This window comes from Camelina sativa, chromosome 5 (genome assembly GCF_000633955.1).
Source record: "Camelina sativa cultivar DH55 chromosome 5, Cs, whole genome shotgun sequence".
In the NCBI taxonomy this organism is placed as follows: domain Eukaryota; kingdom Viridiplantae; phylum Streptophyta; class Magnoliopsida; order Brassicales; family Brassicaceae; genus Camelina; species Camelina sativa.
The window spans coordinates 31856083-31868491 of record NC_025689.1 but is presented as its reverse complement, the minus strand read 5'-3'; the positions used below and the strand labels follow the sequence as shown (position 1 = coordinate 31868491).

At 36.4% G+C, this 12409-nt stretch overlaps 3 protein-coding genes across 3 annotated transcripts; 1 reads left to right on the top strand and 2 right to left on the bottom strand.

Annotated features, from left to right (window-relative positions):
* On the top strand, window positions 1430-3604 carry LOC104788111 (ESF1 homolog). Its single transcript, XM_010513796.2, has 4 exons — window positions 1430-2060; window positions 2141-2351; window positions 2439-3227; window positions 3323-3604. The coding sequence occupies exons 1-4, from the start codon at window positions 1445-1447 to the stop codon at window positions 3405-3407; spliced, it is 1701 nt and encodes a 566-aa protein (XP_010512098.1). The 5' UTR covers window positions 1430-1444; the 3' UTR covers window positions 3408-3604.
* Window positions 4624-5634, bottom strand: LOC104788110 (50S ribosomal protein L7/L12). Its single transcript, XM_010513795.2, has one exon. The coding sequence runs from the start codon at window positions 5508-5510 to the stop codon at window positions 4890-4892; it is 621 nt and encodes a 206-aa protein (XP_010512097.1). The 5' UTR covers window positions 5511-5634; the 3' UTR covers window positions 4624-4889.
* LOC104788109 (serine/arginine repetitive matrix protein 1) lies at window positions 8594-11828 on the bottom strand. The gene is made up of 8 exons (XM_010513794.2): window positions 11685-11828; window positions 11387-11561; window positions 10997-11136; window positions 10700-10731; window positions 9538-10625; window positions 9256-9336; window positions 9040-9102; window positions 8594-8938 (listed from the first exon to the last, which is right to left on the bottom strand). The coding sequence occupies exons 2-8, from the start codon at window positions 11441-11443 to the stop codon at window positions 8888-8890; spliced, it is 1512 nt and encodes a 503-aa protein (XP_010512096.1). The 5' UTR covers window positions 11444-11561; window positions 11685-11828; the 3' UTR covers window positions 8594-8887.

Genomic DNA, 12409 nt, shown 5'->3' with positions numbered 1-12409 from the left:
ATAAACACACCTTTTTGATTATATATCCACATACTTGCAAATGTAGTATTTATTTATGTACACAGTACACTCAAAAGCCTTGTATAGCTATTATCATTGTCGTAGTGCCTAAGTTGCTGCTTATCTAACTACCCACTAAGCTCTTTTAGTTTGGTCTAATCTTATATAGAGTTCTACTATCTTTACTCGAGATTAATTTACTACTCTGGCGGCTTGATAGACTGAGTCTATTCTTTAATGAAAACTCTACAATTCATTTCCTAAGTTATAAAATGTATCGTGGTTTCAACTTTCACAATCTATATAGTATATAAGTGACATTATATAAACACGTTTATATCCTTAAAGTTGTATAAAGTTTTACTGAACTTCCTAAAGATGATAGAAATAGCAACCAGAAAAAACTATATTGTATTTGACTATATTGACTGACTTTAAAACTCAATAGTGTAGGCCAACTCAACTCAAACCTAACATAAATTATTTATGAAGACAAAAACTAACAATGATAGGGCGCCTATTAAATGAAAAAGTATTGCGCATGTTTGACTATATAATAACATATAGTTCTGATATGTTTCATTGATATAATAAATATGTTATAGTATCTCATTATGGCTTATACCTTATACTAGTAAAGTATTAGATTGATTATTGGTTGGTGATAATATTTAATTAAGACCAAATCCTAAGACGACATATACATTTAAACATAAAAATCTGAAGTCATAAACTTAGAAATTAAATGGGTGCAATCTGCAAGTATTTTTATGGAGTTAGTGTACAAACATGTACACAACACAACCGTATGAGATACGTAAAGAAAACCACAACACATGCGTAACGGACCAACATGTATGAAGAATTGGTCCCATGCATTGAGATAGATCTAATGACTTCAAATCAAGAATGGTCCATTTACAAAATAGACATGTAAATATATACAAAGCTTAATCCCCATCCCTCCTATAGGGTCTACACACAGCTAGCATTTTTTTGTATTTTCTGCTCTGTTTTTTTAAACTTTAATTTTACTTTTAATTCTTATTATCTTCAGCTTTTTTTCTGTCTTTTTTTCTTTTTCTTCCTGAGAAATTCTCACAACTTCCATCCATGTATCGACCTGGGGTCCTTTGATTTGTCACGGCTAATCAAATCAGCATTAGAACAAATCAAAAGTGAGAAAAAAAAAAAAAAACCTGGGGCCTTTGAAAGATGTTGTCTCACTTATATTCATACATCTTTCAATAGAATCCATTATATACGATTCCCATGGTCAGGCATGCTAAATGTAAGCAAGCAAACACAACATTTATAGTGTTATTACATCAAGTTATGACAGAGAGTCAGAGAGTATATGATTGAGTACCGAAACAACGTTATGGGCCTAGTGGACCGTATTCCAAATTAATGGGCTTTTAATAAGGGCACAACAGGCCCATTAATGGGCTTTCTTGACGACGCTTTGTTTGCCAGGAGTAGTACGCTGTTTCTTTCTTCTCCGGCGAGAGACGAAGAAGAAGAAGAAGATAACGAAACACACAAAAGCATGAACGGAGCTTCACTCTGTAATTCCGTTTTGCTCCATTCTCGTTTAAGGTCACCGTGTTCCTTCGCTTCTTCGTCTTCTTCATATGCGTTCACAACGTCTACGTATATCTCAATTCGAATTCGCCAGAGTTTTAGAGCACTCGTTGTGAAAAGGAGTAATGGGTTTTGTTCATTCGCTGTAAACAAGCGTGGAATTGGCGATTTCGGTCGTATGGAGTTAGAAGATGATGAGGATGATGAAGATTGGGATGAATTCGATGAAGAAGACGATGGAGATAAAGATGAAGATGAAGACGAAGGAGAGTTTTTGCCAATGGATAAGATGAAGAAATGGTTAGAGAGAAAGCCTCGTGGGTTTGGATCAGGTAAAAAGTACGAAACTTCAATTGAAGATAAGTTGCTCGACGAAATTGAGCAAAGTTGGAAAGCTCAAGCTTCTAATCTCAATAAGCTTAAGAACGATCCTCTCAAGTCACATCAGCTTAAGCGTGATGATACTCTCATCAAAGGTTTCAACTTCTTCTTTTTTTTTGTTTACCACTCTTAGTTGTGTAGTTTGGAATCTTATGTAGGTGTTGTGTTGAAATAGGAACTGGAGAAGAGACTCAAGTTGGGTTTCGTGTTCGTGTGACTAATCTTCCTAAGAAGAAGAATGTTCATAGAGATCTTAAGGTTGCGTTTAAAGAAGTAAGTGGCGTTTTGAGTATTACACCAGCTGTGTCTGGGAATAAGAAGACTAAGGATCCTGTTTGTAAAGGATTTGCTCATCTTGATTTCAAAACTGAGACTGATGCAAACAGGTACGAGACACTTTTGTGATGTTTGTAAATTTGCATTTTTTATCTCTTTGGTACTGAGGCAAAAGTTTGGTTTTTTTTTTATGTTAGGTTTGTGAAAGAGTTCAATGGACAGAGTTTAGCATTTGGAAAAGTTATAAAGCAAATCAAATGTCAGGTTGTGGAGTTTTCTTCAGACGAGTCAGTGTCAAAGGAAGTATACTTTGATAACGGCTTCAAGGTGCAGAAACTTCCGTATTCTGGTTTAGAAGAAGTTTCTGTTGCTGATGTTGTTGTTGAAGAAGAGGAGGCTTTTGTAGATTCATTGGAAGAATCTGATGATTCAGATGAAGAGGTATATGAACTGGAAGTGGAAGAGGATAAACCAAATCGTATCTCTGGTAGTGTAGAATCTCCTGTGGAACTGAGACGTGATTTGAAAACCGAGTTAAAGTCGCAGAAACAAGTTGTGAAGCGAGAGATTAGGGAACACGAGGTGTTAGAGACACCTTTAGTTTCATTCCAAGCGAATAAATCGAAGGAAGCTGTTGCAGAAACACGCTTGGATGATGAACAATACGAGGAAGCTGTAGTAGAAACACACTCGGATGATGAATTCGAAAGGGATGATGAAGAAGACTCTCTTGAAGAGAATCTTGAACCTCTAAACAGTTCAATGTCATCCTCAGAAGAAATTCGAGTAGATAGAATCCGCATGCTGGAGCAGAAGCTTCTCGGTAAAGAAAAACTCTTTGGTGGAGGAACTGGCTTTGATAAATCAGAAGCAAAACCCGCTAGAGACGAAGGGAAGAAGAAGGAGAAAAAGAAGAAGAAAAAGATTCTTGTGAAAGGGCAAGCTAAAAAGGGAGCAAAGATAGAAATTCCTGGATCTTCAAAGAGGTAAAAAAATGCATTATAGCAATCTTTGCTAAAAAATAGTGACCAATGTAACATCTCTACTTAAACTGGTTGATTTTGATAATTATGATTCACAGGTTAAAGGTGAAGGAGAAGGCTCTCTTAACTGGCGTCTTAGTCAAGTATGCTGCAAAAGTTGCTTCAACCTCGAATGATGAATGATCCGTCACAAGTGATCAAGTTTTGTGTTTTGATAATCTTTGTCAACTGCTTAGTAGTAAGCCACCCTCGTTCTGTTCTTATAAAAGTGTTACAAGATCAAGAGAGGAACAAGAATAGGGTATAAAACGTTGCATGAGGATATATTATTTTTCTTGTTCTTCTTCTTAGGGATACAACAACGAGCGTACATTTCATTATCTGACAGTAGAATATTGAAACAGAGCAGGTAACCAGGGGTTTTCACCTGCTTTAAGATCTAAAAGAGGGTATAGGCCAAATTGTTCGAAACCCCTTAAAATTCTTAAGGTAGGACATGGGGCTCCTGTGGTAAAGGAAAAACAACACTGCTTCATTTCTTAACATTTTTGGTAAAGTGTTTTGAAAACAAGAACACTCAGAGATAGCTTAAACTTAAAGGTCTTGAACCCCATTCCTTATTTTACTCCTTTCTTTGCTCCCTCATTTTACATCCTTCCGTTACATTTTATACATTTGAAAGAGCAAAAAAAACTATCTTGGCTCTTGAATACCAAGGGTTCTACGCAACAAAGAGCACAGTGACCACAAACCGGTCGTTTTATACCATCATTGCGAGCAGTCTAATCTCTTTACCATTCCATGTGAAAATATGATTGGGCGTCATGTAGATAGCTTTTCCGAGGAAACAGTTGATATGAAGAATGACTACACAAGCGTCAAATTTGTAGAACCATCAAATTTTGATTCACATATCTCACACCAATATGAATTTTTTTTGGGCTCTTTTTGGCCATAACAAAGGATCAATGCGGATGCTGATCGTACTTGTAGTGTGCCACCTGAGGGGAAGTACACTTACACTGCATACATTCTAGAGCATATGTCTGCATTCCAAACCATGCATGTATCGCTGTAGTTCCAATTGAAGTAAAGTGGGTGATCAGGTTGGTGGAGACTCATGCTCAAGCAAACTTGACTACACACCTCTATGGTTTAGAACTTCTAACAAAAATTCACGCTTTACAGGCAGATGATCAAGTGAGGCAAGATACGGGTAAAAGAGAAACATAGAGATTCACGTTTGTTCCTTATCATCTAAACAACTTAAAAACTACCGAGAAAAGCATTCTCAATCCCAATCATTTGTTTTTCAGTCTTTTGCATCAAAGTGTGTTTTAGAATGCCCATACATATACATATGTAAGCCTTAGCCAAAGCAATAAGCTTTGATTAGAAATGAACAAAAGTAAGAATTCTGAGTTAAGATCAAAAGCCATGAAACAACACACTAAAAACAAAGTCTACACTTCTATTATTTTTGCGATACATCTCTCAACAAAACCAATTTAGCAATGAGAAAGGAACAAGCAAGTGTAACCTATGATGACCTTATAAAAAGCCCCTTAATCAGTTTGTATCTTGAGAGCTCATAAAATGGAACAAAAGGAGAAACAGATTTGATGATTGTAGTAACACAGACCTTGAGAAAACAAGATTGTTCATTCACTCCAAAACAACTTTAGCACCAAGTGCTTTCAACTTCTCAACAATCTTCTCACCTTCTTCTTTAGACAAACCAGCTTTCAAAATCGCAGGAGTCTTCTCCACCAATGCTTTAGCTTCTTTCAAACCCAAATCAGTAAAACTCCTCAACTCCTTTATAATCTTAATCTTAGCAGACGCTTCAAAAGACTCCAGCTTTATCTCAAACACTGTCTTCTCCACTTTAGCTTCCTCACTCGCTCCACCACCACCACCACCACTTTGACTCACCATCCCAGCACCAGCTGCTCCAGGTTTCATAACGGCGACGGTTGGTAGCTCCGTCATACCTTTCTTCTTCATTATAATCGCACCGAGCTCGGAGATTTCTGATAACGTAAGAGATGAGATCTCGTCTACGAGTCTGAACACACGCTCCGTTGGTGGACTACGGTGCTCCGTTGGATCAAACGTTGCTGGATCGTAATCTGTTGGGAGCTTTCTCTGATCGAACTCTTCTTCTTCTTCGTCTTCGATCTTCGCCGGTTGGGCATAACTCCGGTTAGCGCCGATTCGAGAAAGAAGTGATAATCTTGAGGAGGTTTGAGATAAATGTTGCCTGAATCTGAGTACTAAGCTCATCTTTTAAGGACTCTGTACTACTTACTACTACTTCACAGATTACAGAAACAGAGCAATGGCAACGAAATGGGGGTTTCTGGTTCGATGCCCTAAAACAGTCTTAGTAGGAAGAAGACATTGGGTAGGAGTCTCTCAGATCAGATGAAAATGACTAAAAGGCCGACTAAAATAATTTAGGCCCAACACTTTTTTTTTGTTTCGTGAGACTGGTAAAATAAAAAGGCTGCAGTAAAAGATTTGTCGCCTAGTATAAAATAAATAAATATTAGTAATATCAAAACAGGTATATTACTAATATCATTTATTCATGTATAGTTATTTTTTTTTTTTTTTTTTATCATGCTCTCTTAATATTTTTTTTACAGGCGTTTATGTTTACTATTTTTGTTTAGATCATTTTATGTCATTAATTTATGTATTTGCCAAGACCGTACGGATTATAGTCTATATTAGGTTATTGCATTTGCTAATTCGTACACTAGTCATCAACGAAGATCGTGAAAATTTTTTCTCTGTTACCTTTAAAAAATATAATATGTGAAGATCAAACAGATTTTCAAAACTACCGAAGGTTTGTACCAATTTCTCTCTGTTGATGTTTCTAAATTAAGAACAAATTCACAACCACAACACAGATTAATCGAACTAACAACACGAGATAAATTAATCACCACAATATCAAAACGAGAGAGATAGTTTTAATAAAATTTCACAGTAATTTCATAAAACGTTTAGAAAGCCATAATCTGTAAAAAAAAATAAAGCTAGAATGCCAACATTATTTTCTTAATTTATTTTAAATCAAAATGCACAGAAAATATCAAAAATTTCATACTCTATCTATTTAATTTTCAGAATTCAAACACTACGTACCTTTCATACACTACACTAGCCATCTGACCCTTCTTTCTACCTTCCACCGTCCATGTGTCCCTTACTTCAATAGCAATGAATGTTTTGCACAATTATAAAATATTAATTATATGTAAATTAATATATTTTAGTATTGTTTTCTTAATAGCTAGTAGATATCTTGCATGATAAGTAAAGATATTTGTTTTTTTGTAATGTCATCGTTCTTTCATTTAGTCTAAGATTTGGATTTTTCTGGATTGAAATTGATTAAAAACTCACTTCCCAAATTAAGGTTGCTTGCATCATATAACTTATTCATGAAAGGAGAACAATTTTGGACCATAGCAATTCGATATCCACATGGATACTTGTACCATCTTTAGAGTATTAGAAGCGAACATGTATTCTTTTCAGACTCCCACACATTTGCGAGAGTTTTTAAATAAAATATACTTTACAAATAAATTTAATTTTGGACCATAGTCAATAATTTTGTTGATCTCAGATGACACACAAATTGAAGCTGAATGATTCGTTCGATCGAAAAAAATTTGGTCCAACATACCATACATATATATATATATATATATTTTTTTTTTTGACGATATATATTATATATTTCTTTTTATACGATTATTGACATATTCTAGGTAGATATTTTCGCTTTCATGAAGAACAATAAAAGAAAAGGAAAATGGTTTAGGATTTGAGATTGTCATATTTGTTTTTAACTATATCATACATACTAAAAATGTGGCATTTATGTAGTTTATTGTATAATTACGATTTAAATAATAAAGACAATTGATATGATTCACAAAAACTTTCTAAAGGTAAATTAACAAATGTAAGCAATAACAAACTTATATATATATATATATATATATATATATTTCCAAATAAATTTTGTCAATATAGAAGATAAAAAATGTCTATTACAACAACTAATTTTAGCTTCAAGAGCTTACTATAGAAATTAGTAAGCATGTTTTAGTCGAGAATTCGATAAAATATGGAAATGCTCAGACAACAAATATGCCGATAATTAGAACACAAGAATCGTAAAATCTTTTTTAGTAATTTCCGACTATGACAGTAGAGCTCGATGTAATTTATTAAGCTCAAAAAATTTCAACTAAACAACTGTTGGGACTACCCGTAGGCAGATCCCTCCAAAAATAGGCGTATGCCACTTAGCGTGGAGAGCACACGGTATTCTTTAGTAAAAGGCGAAAGAATAGTTCGCTTTGTGCTCACCACATGGCTGCGTGATTTATAAACAATGGACTAAGCCCCCTTCTTTTATATGCATCTATCACTACTAGCAAACTCTCAGCTTCCCGATGTGGGTTTCTGTCTCTCATTTACTTCTTCTTACTCTTACGCTGTCGTTTCACTTTTGTTATATTCTACAGATATAAATCCATTTTCCCATATTACGCTGTCGTTTCACCTTTCACCAATAGAACTGTAAACTGTTTAATTCCTTACCAAAAGTTGATCTTTCAACGAGATCAAAGAATTATTCTTCTTCGTTCACACTCTTTCACATATCTGCATTGTTCGTCTCATGCGTCTATAAGAAAATTAAGGTCGCATCTTCACTGCTCAGCTGCTAAAACCTCAATAACAGCCCAAACCAAATATTTACTTTGTTCCAGTTCCTTCTCGACGGCCGTTTCAATGGAGGAGCCGTCGTGTAAAAAGCACTGTTCGAAAAAGCGTTCTAGGCGTCCGCCTCCGCCCCGTCTAGGCGCTAGATGCTATAGCACCGCCTAGACGACCGCTTCGACCGCCTAAAATTGTAGTATCGTCATTTTAGTGTATTTTTAAAATTTTAATTGCACAAATTTAAAATATTTAAAGTTTACTTCTATAAACATAATTATAAATGTTTAATATGTTATTTAAAATGTATTAAAATAATGTTTTTATTTATTTTTCTGTTTTTGATTTAATATTTTTATTATTTTTATATATATTTTGTATATAATATCAGATATATAATAGTTTATAATGTAAACGCCTAAACCGCCTAAAATCGTCTAAATTCCGATTAGGCGTTCTAGACGTTGCATCACCGCCTAGTTAACGCCTAGCGCTTTCTTGAAAGCTGGTAAAAAGCTATCTGAATTTAGTTAATTTGCCTCGAAATGATATCCTAATTGTCTAGTAAATACTAATTATACTAGGAGAACCACTGGAGTTGGACTAAAAAAAGGTCAACATAAATAAACTGAGATTCAGTTATTTATATACCAACCAAAAGAGTGTTTGGAATACACCAAAACACTATCGCACTTCACAATTAGGCTGCTTGGGTTAACATATTGTAATACCAAAAAAGAAAAGAAAAAATCCATAACAGAGAAGAAGAATTACAAAAGAAAAGTTCCGCTGCCTACAATCATCATCCGGAGAGAAAAGTTTTCGGGTTGGATCTCAAAAAATTATCATAGTTTCGATCCCCATAGAGGCTAACAAGACCAAAAAAGAGTGAGCAGCAGCCAGAAAGTTCCTAGCTACCGCGTCGGAAGGGACGCTATAGCCTGAAGGATCTTCTTCCTTGGACCCTGCATTGCATCAATATAATGATACCAAGTTCATGAAATCTGCTAAAAGAACAGATCAATCCCAATTGTTTTAGATCAATAAGACACAAAAAAGAAAGTACCATTGGTATGATGAGATCTTTTAGATCACTTTCTTTCATCTGTTTTATTGTGGTCATATCCACCTGTTATCATATTAGTCAAGTTTGTTATCCACCAAACAGAGCTCAGAGAACAAGTTAATCATCTCAATGGACATGAAAAGTAGTACAAAACCCATAAACTAAAAAAAGCCAAAATGGCAAAGCTCTAAGATAAGAATAAAATGGCACACTTACTTCCTCTCTCTTAAAGGCAAGGGAGTATTTTCCAAGTCCAATTGAGTTTAGAAAGCTATCAACTGTTAGAGGCTCTTCCACCTGTTGTAGCACCAAGCAGATATACATGACATATTATAACATATGTATAAGAACAAGGCATAGGCATAAAAGTCTATCTGATCACAAAGGTTTATGGGTCTAAGAATTACAAGGTACATACGAAGGACTCACACAATGTTTAGAAAGAGCAAAAAGAGAGAAAATTCATCCACAAATTGAGAAGAAGATAAAAGATCTTACAGAGAAGGGATTGTTCTGCATCATACTTCCAAAAGGAGGGAGCTGGCTCAAAGGAGGCAACGGGTGTGGGTTTGGGACTGGAGGAGGTAACATTGGCCTCGCGAAAGGAGCACCACTTGTTGGGGCTTGACCATTTAGTACACCTCTAACAGGATACGGCGCTCTCACATCATCAAGCATCCTGCTTCGTCCATGAAAATCTTCAATATTACTACGTGGAGGAGAACCCCTGGAAGAACCCATGTAGCTTCGAGGATTCCTAGGAGGGGAAAACCCCAGAGAAGATCCCATGTAGCTTCCCACATTTCTAGCTGGGGACAGAGCCCTAGAAGCACTACTGAAGCTTCTGGTGCTCCTTGGCGGTGATGATAGATCCCTTGGAGAGTCAATTCTCCTTCCAGCATTTCTTGGAGGTGATCTATCCCTTGGACTGCCAATCCTTCTAGCATTTCGTGGAGGTGATCTATACCTTGGACTACCAATCCTTCCAGCATTTCGTGGAGGTGATCTATCCCTTGGACTGCCAATCCTTCCAGCATTTCTTGGAGGTGATCTATACCTTGGACTACCAATCCTTCCAGCATTTCTTGGAGGTGATCTATCCCTCGGACTACCGATCCTTCCAGCATTTCGTAGAGGTGATCTACCCCTTGGACTGCCAATCCTTCCAGCATTTCTTGGAGGTGATCTATCCCTTGGACTGCCAATTATCCTTCCAGCATTTCTTGGGGGCGATGGAGCCCTTGGAATGCCAATCATACGTCCATCATTTCTTGGAGGTGATGGGCCCCTGGAAGTATCCACAAATCTCTCTGGAGACCTTTGTCGTAAATCTTCCAGGGCCCATGGAGCATACGAACTACTTGATGAAATCATCTGAGAGGAACCACGAGCAGTTCTTGATGAAGGTAAAGGAACATCCCTCGGCTCAGCCATACGTGGTCGAGTATCAAGGCTACGTGGAGGCTGCTCGCTCCTGGAGAGCTTTTCACGAAGATCCATAGTGCTACCTTCATTGCTCTGAGCTTGTCTCTGGGCGTTTTTCTGCAGCAGTTTGAATCGGAGATCATTTTGACTGATCTGCAAATCTTAGTAACAAAGAGTGGTGGGTCAGAAATCAGCAAACATGCTAGTGTGTATCCAGTAATTCACACATCTATACCATTTCCACTTAAACTTGCTTCCCCTCTTTGCCTGCATAAACAAAGAAAGAGCAAAAACTTTAATCTAGTGAACACCTTTGCCGCAACAAGCAAGAGAATTCCAAACCTAATAACTTAAGCAAAAAAGCATATAACCCATTAGTTCCTCCAGAGTTCTAAATACTCAATTAATCACAACCCCGTAAACAAACAAAAAGCCCAAGACTTCAAAAACAATAAGAGCAACATAACAAAATCAAGAAGATCCTGAGATTCAATATGCAGCAGGTACACATAAAGAGGGAAAAAGTAAACACCTTTTACTGACCACTTCTTCGCTTCCTCCGTAAAGAGAACTATCTAACTGATTCCCTAATCTTTCTTTAGCAGACCGCTTGGTCCCAACTCTAGGCAACTCATAACCAGCATCTATATCACTTGCATCTCGATTCACAACCTGCAAAAAGAAATTACCACCAAGTAAGCAGTTTTCTCAAACTCAACCCACTAATCCTACACCAACACACAATTCCAGATTTCCAAATCCATCTCATAAGCCAGATAACATCACGAAAAAAGCACCAAATCAAACTCCTTTACAAGCTTTTTCTCCTCTCTCACATTACATCAATGGGAGTTTTTAAACACATTCCTCAAACTGTGAGATGAACAAACAAAAAAAAATTGAAAAAAACCCTCAAACGTACCTGACCGCTACGCCCTAGAGTAATAGTGACCCTACTCCGTCTCGAACCTTCTGACATTTGAAGAAGAATAGCCTAAGGAAAAAAATCAACTGGAGCCCAATTTCTAACTTACAGTGAAATACAAAACCACGAACGAACAACAAAAGGCACCACCACAATCACCTCCCTTCAAACCCTAATCATACGGAACCAAATCTATTCAAAATCACAGAGAGATAGAGAGAGAGAGTAAAAGGTATAGAAACGAATCGGGAAAGTTTCCGGGGAAAATTTCCGATGAGATGAACGGAAAACAAACCGGAGAGTTTTAGAGATACGTGAGAGAGAGAGGAATCGCTGGAGACGAAGACGTTCGTGACGGACTCGGCTTACCCCAAAAGAGACCTTCTGACTCGTTTAGTTTGGGCTTCACATGCTCTCAGACTCAGACATCAAGACCCACTAGGGAAATTTTACGAGATAGGTTTGGATTTATGTAGTTTTGACCCCCGTAGTTTTTTTAATGCTCTATTATGTCCTCTTTTTATTAGGGAATGGGAATCTATCAACAATAAAACTTTTTTTTAATAAATTAATACTATAATTCAGTTTATCGATATATGTATGTTTATTATTCCGAAAATTTAACTTTAGAACCAAAAAAAATCTAATTGATTTATTGGGTTCATTAATTTATAGAAGTTTTTTTTTTTTTTTCGGCCAATTTTCCATTAGAATAAAAATATTTTACAATGTTTAGAGTTACATCTATTGAACCCAAGAGATAACATAAGAAAAACTCTTTGTTCTAGCTTCCCTAGCTAAAGTATCAGCTATTATATTGGCTTGTCTACCAATAAATTGGAAGCAATGGTTGCCTTTTGTAAGAGCGAGAATATCATCCAAATATCCTTGGATTTCTAAGGCACCCAGAGATGGAAATCGTTGTTTTGTTGCAGACTCCAGATAATGATAGAGAATAGACGAATCTCCACAAAATGTGACATTTTTATAACCAAATCTATTTATCTGGATTATAGCTTC

What these genes read in the sequence shown, in the direction of transcription:
- LOC104788110 (XM_010513795.2), bottom strand. Translation starts at nt 5,510, where the DNA reads ATGAGCTTAGTACTCAGATTCAGGCAACATTTATCTCAAACCTCCTCA.
- LOC104788111 (XM_010513796.2), top strand. Translation starts at nt 1,445, where the DNA reads ATGGGCTTTCTTGACGACGCTTTGTTTGCCAGGAGTAGTACGCTGTTT. An exon ending in TGATGATACTCTCATCAAAG is followed by an intron (nt 2,061 to 2,140) that starts GTTTCAACTTCT and finishes GTGTTGAAATAG; the next exon opens with GAACTGGAGAAGAGACTCAA. An exon ending in ACTGAGACTGATGCAAACAG is followed by an intron (nt 2,352 to 2,438) that starts GTACGAGACACT and finishes TTTTTATGTTAG; the next exon opens with GTTTGTGAAAGAGTTCAATG.
- LOC104788109 (XM_010513794.2), bottom strand. Translation starts at nt 11,443, where the DNA reads ATGTCAGAAGGTTCGAGACGGAGTAGGGTCACTATTACTCTAGGGCGT. An exon ending in TTGCCTTTAAGAGAGAGGAA is followed by an intron (nt 9,103 to 9,255) that starts GTAAGTGTGCCA and finishes ATATGATAACAG; the next exon opens with GTGGATATGACCACAATAAA. An exon ending in AAGATCTCATCATACCAATG is followed by an intron (nt 8,939 to 9,039) that starts GTACTTTCTTTT and finishes GATGCAATGCAG; the next exon opens with GGTCCAAGGAAGAAGATCCT.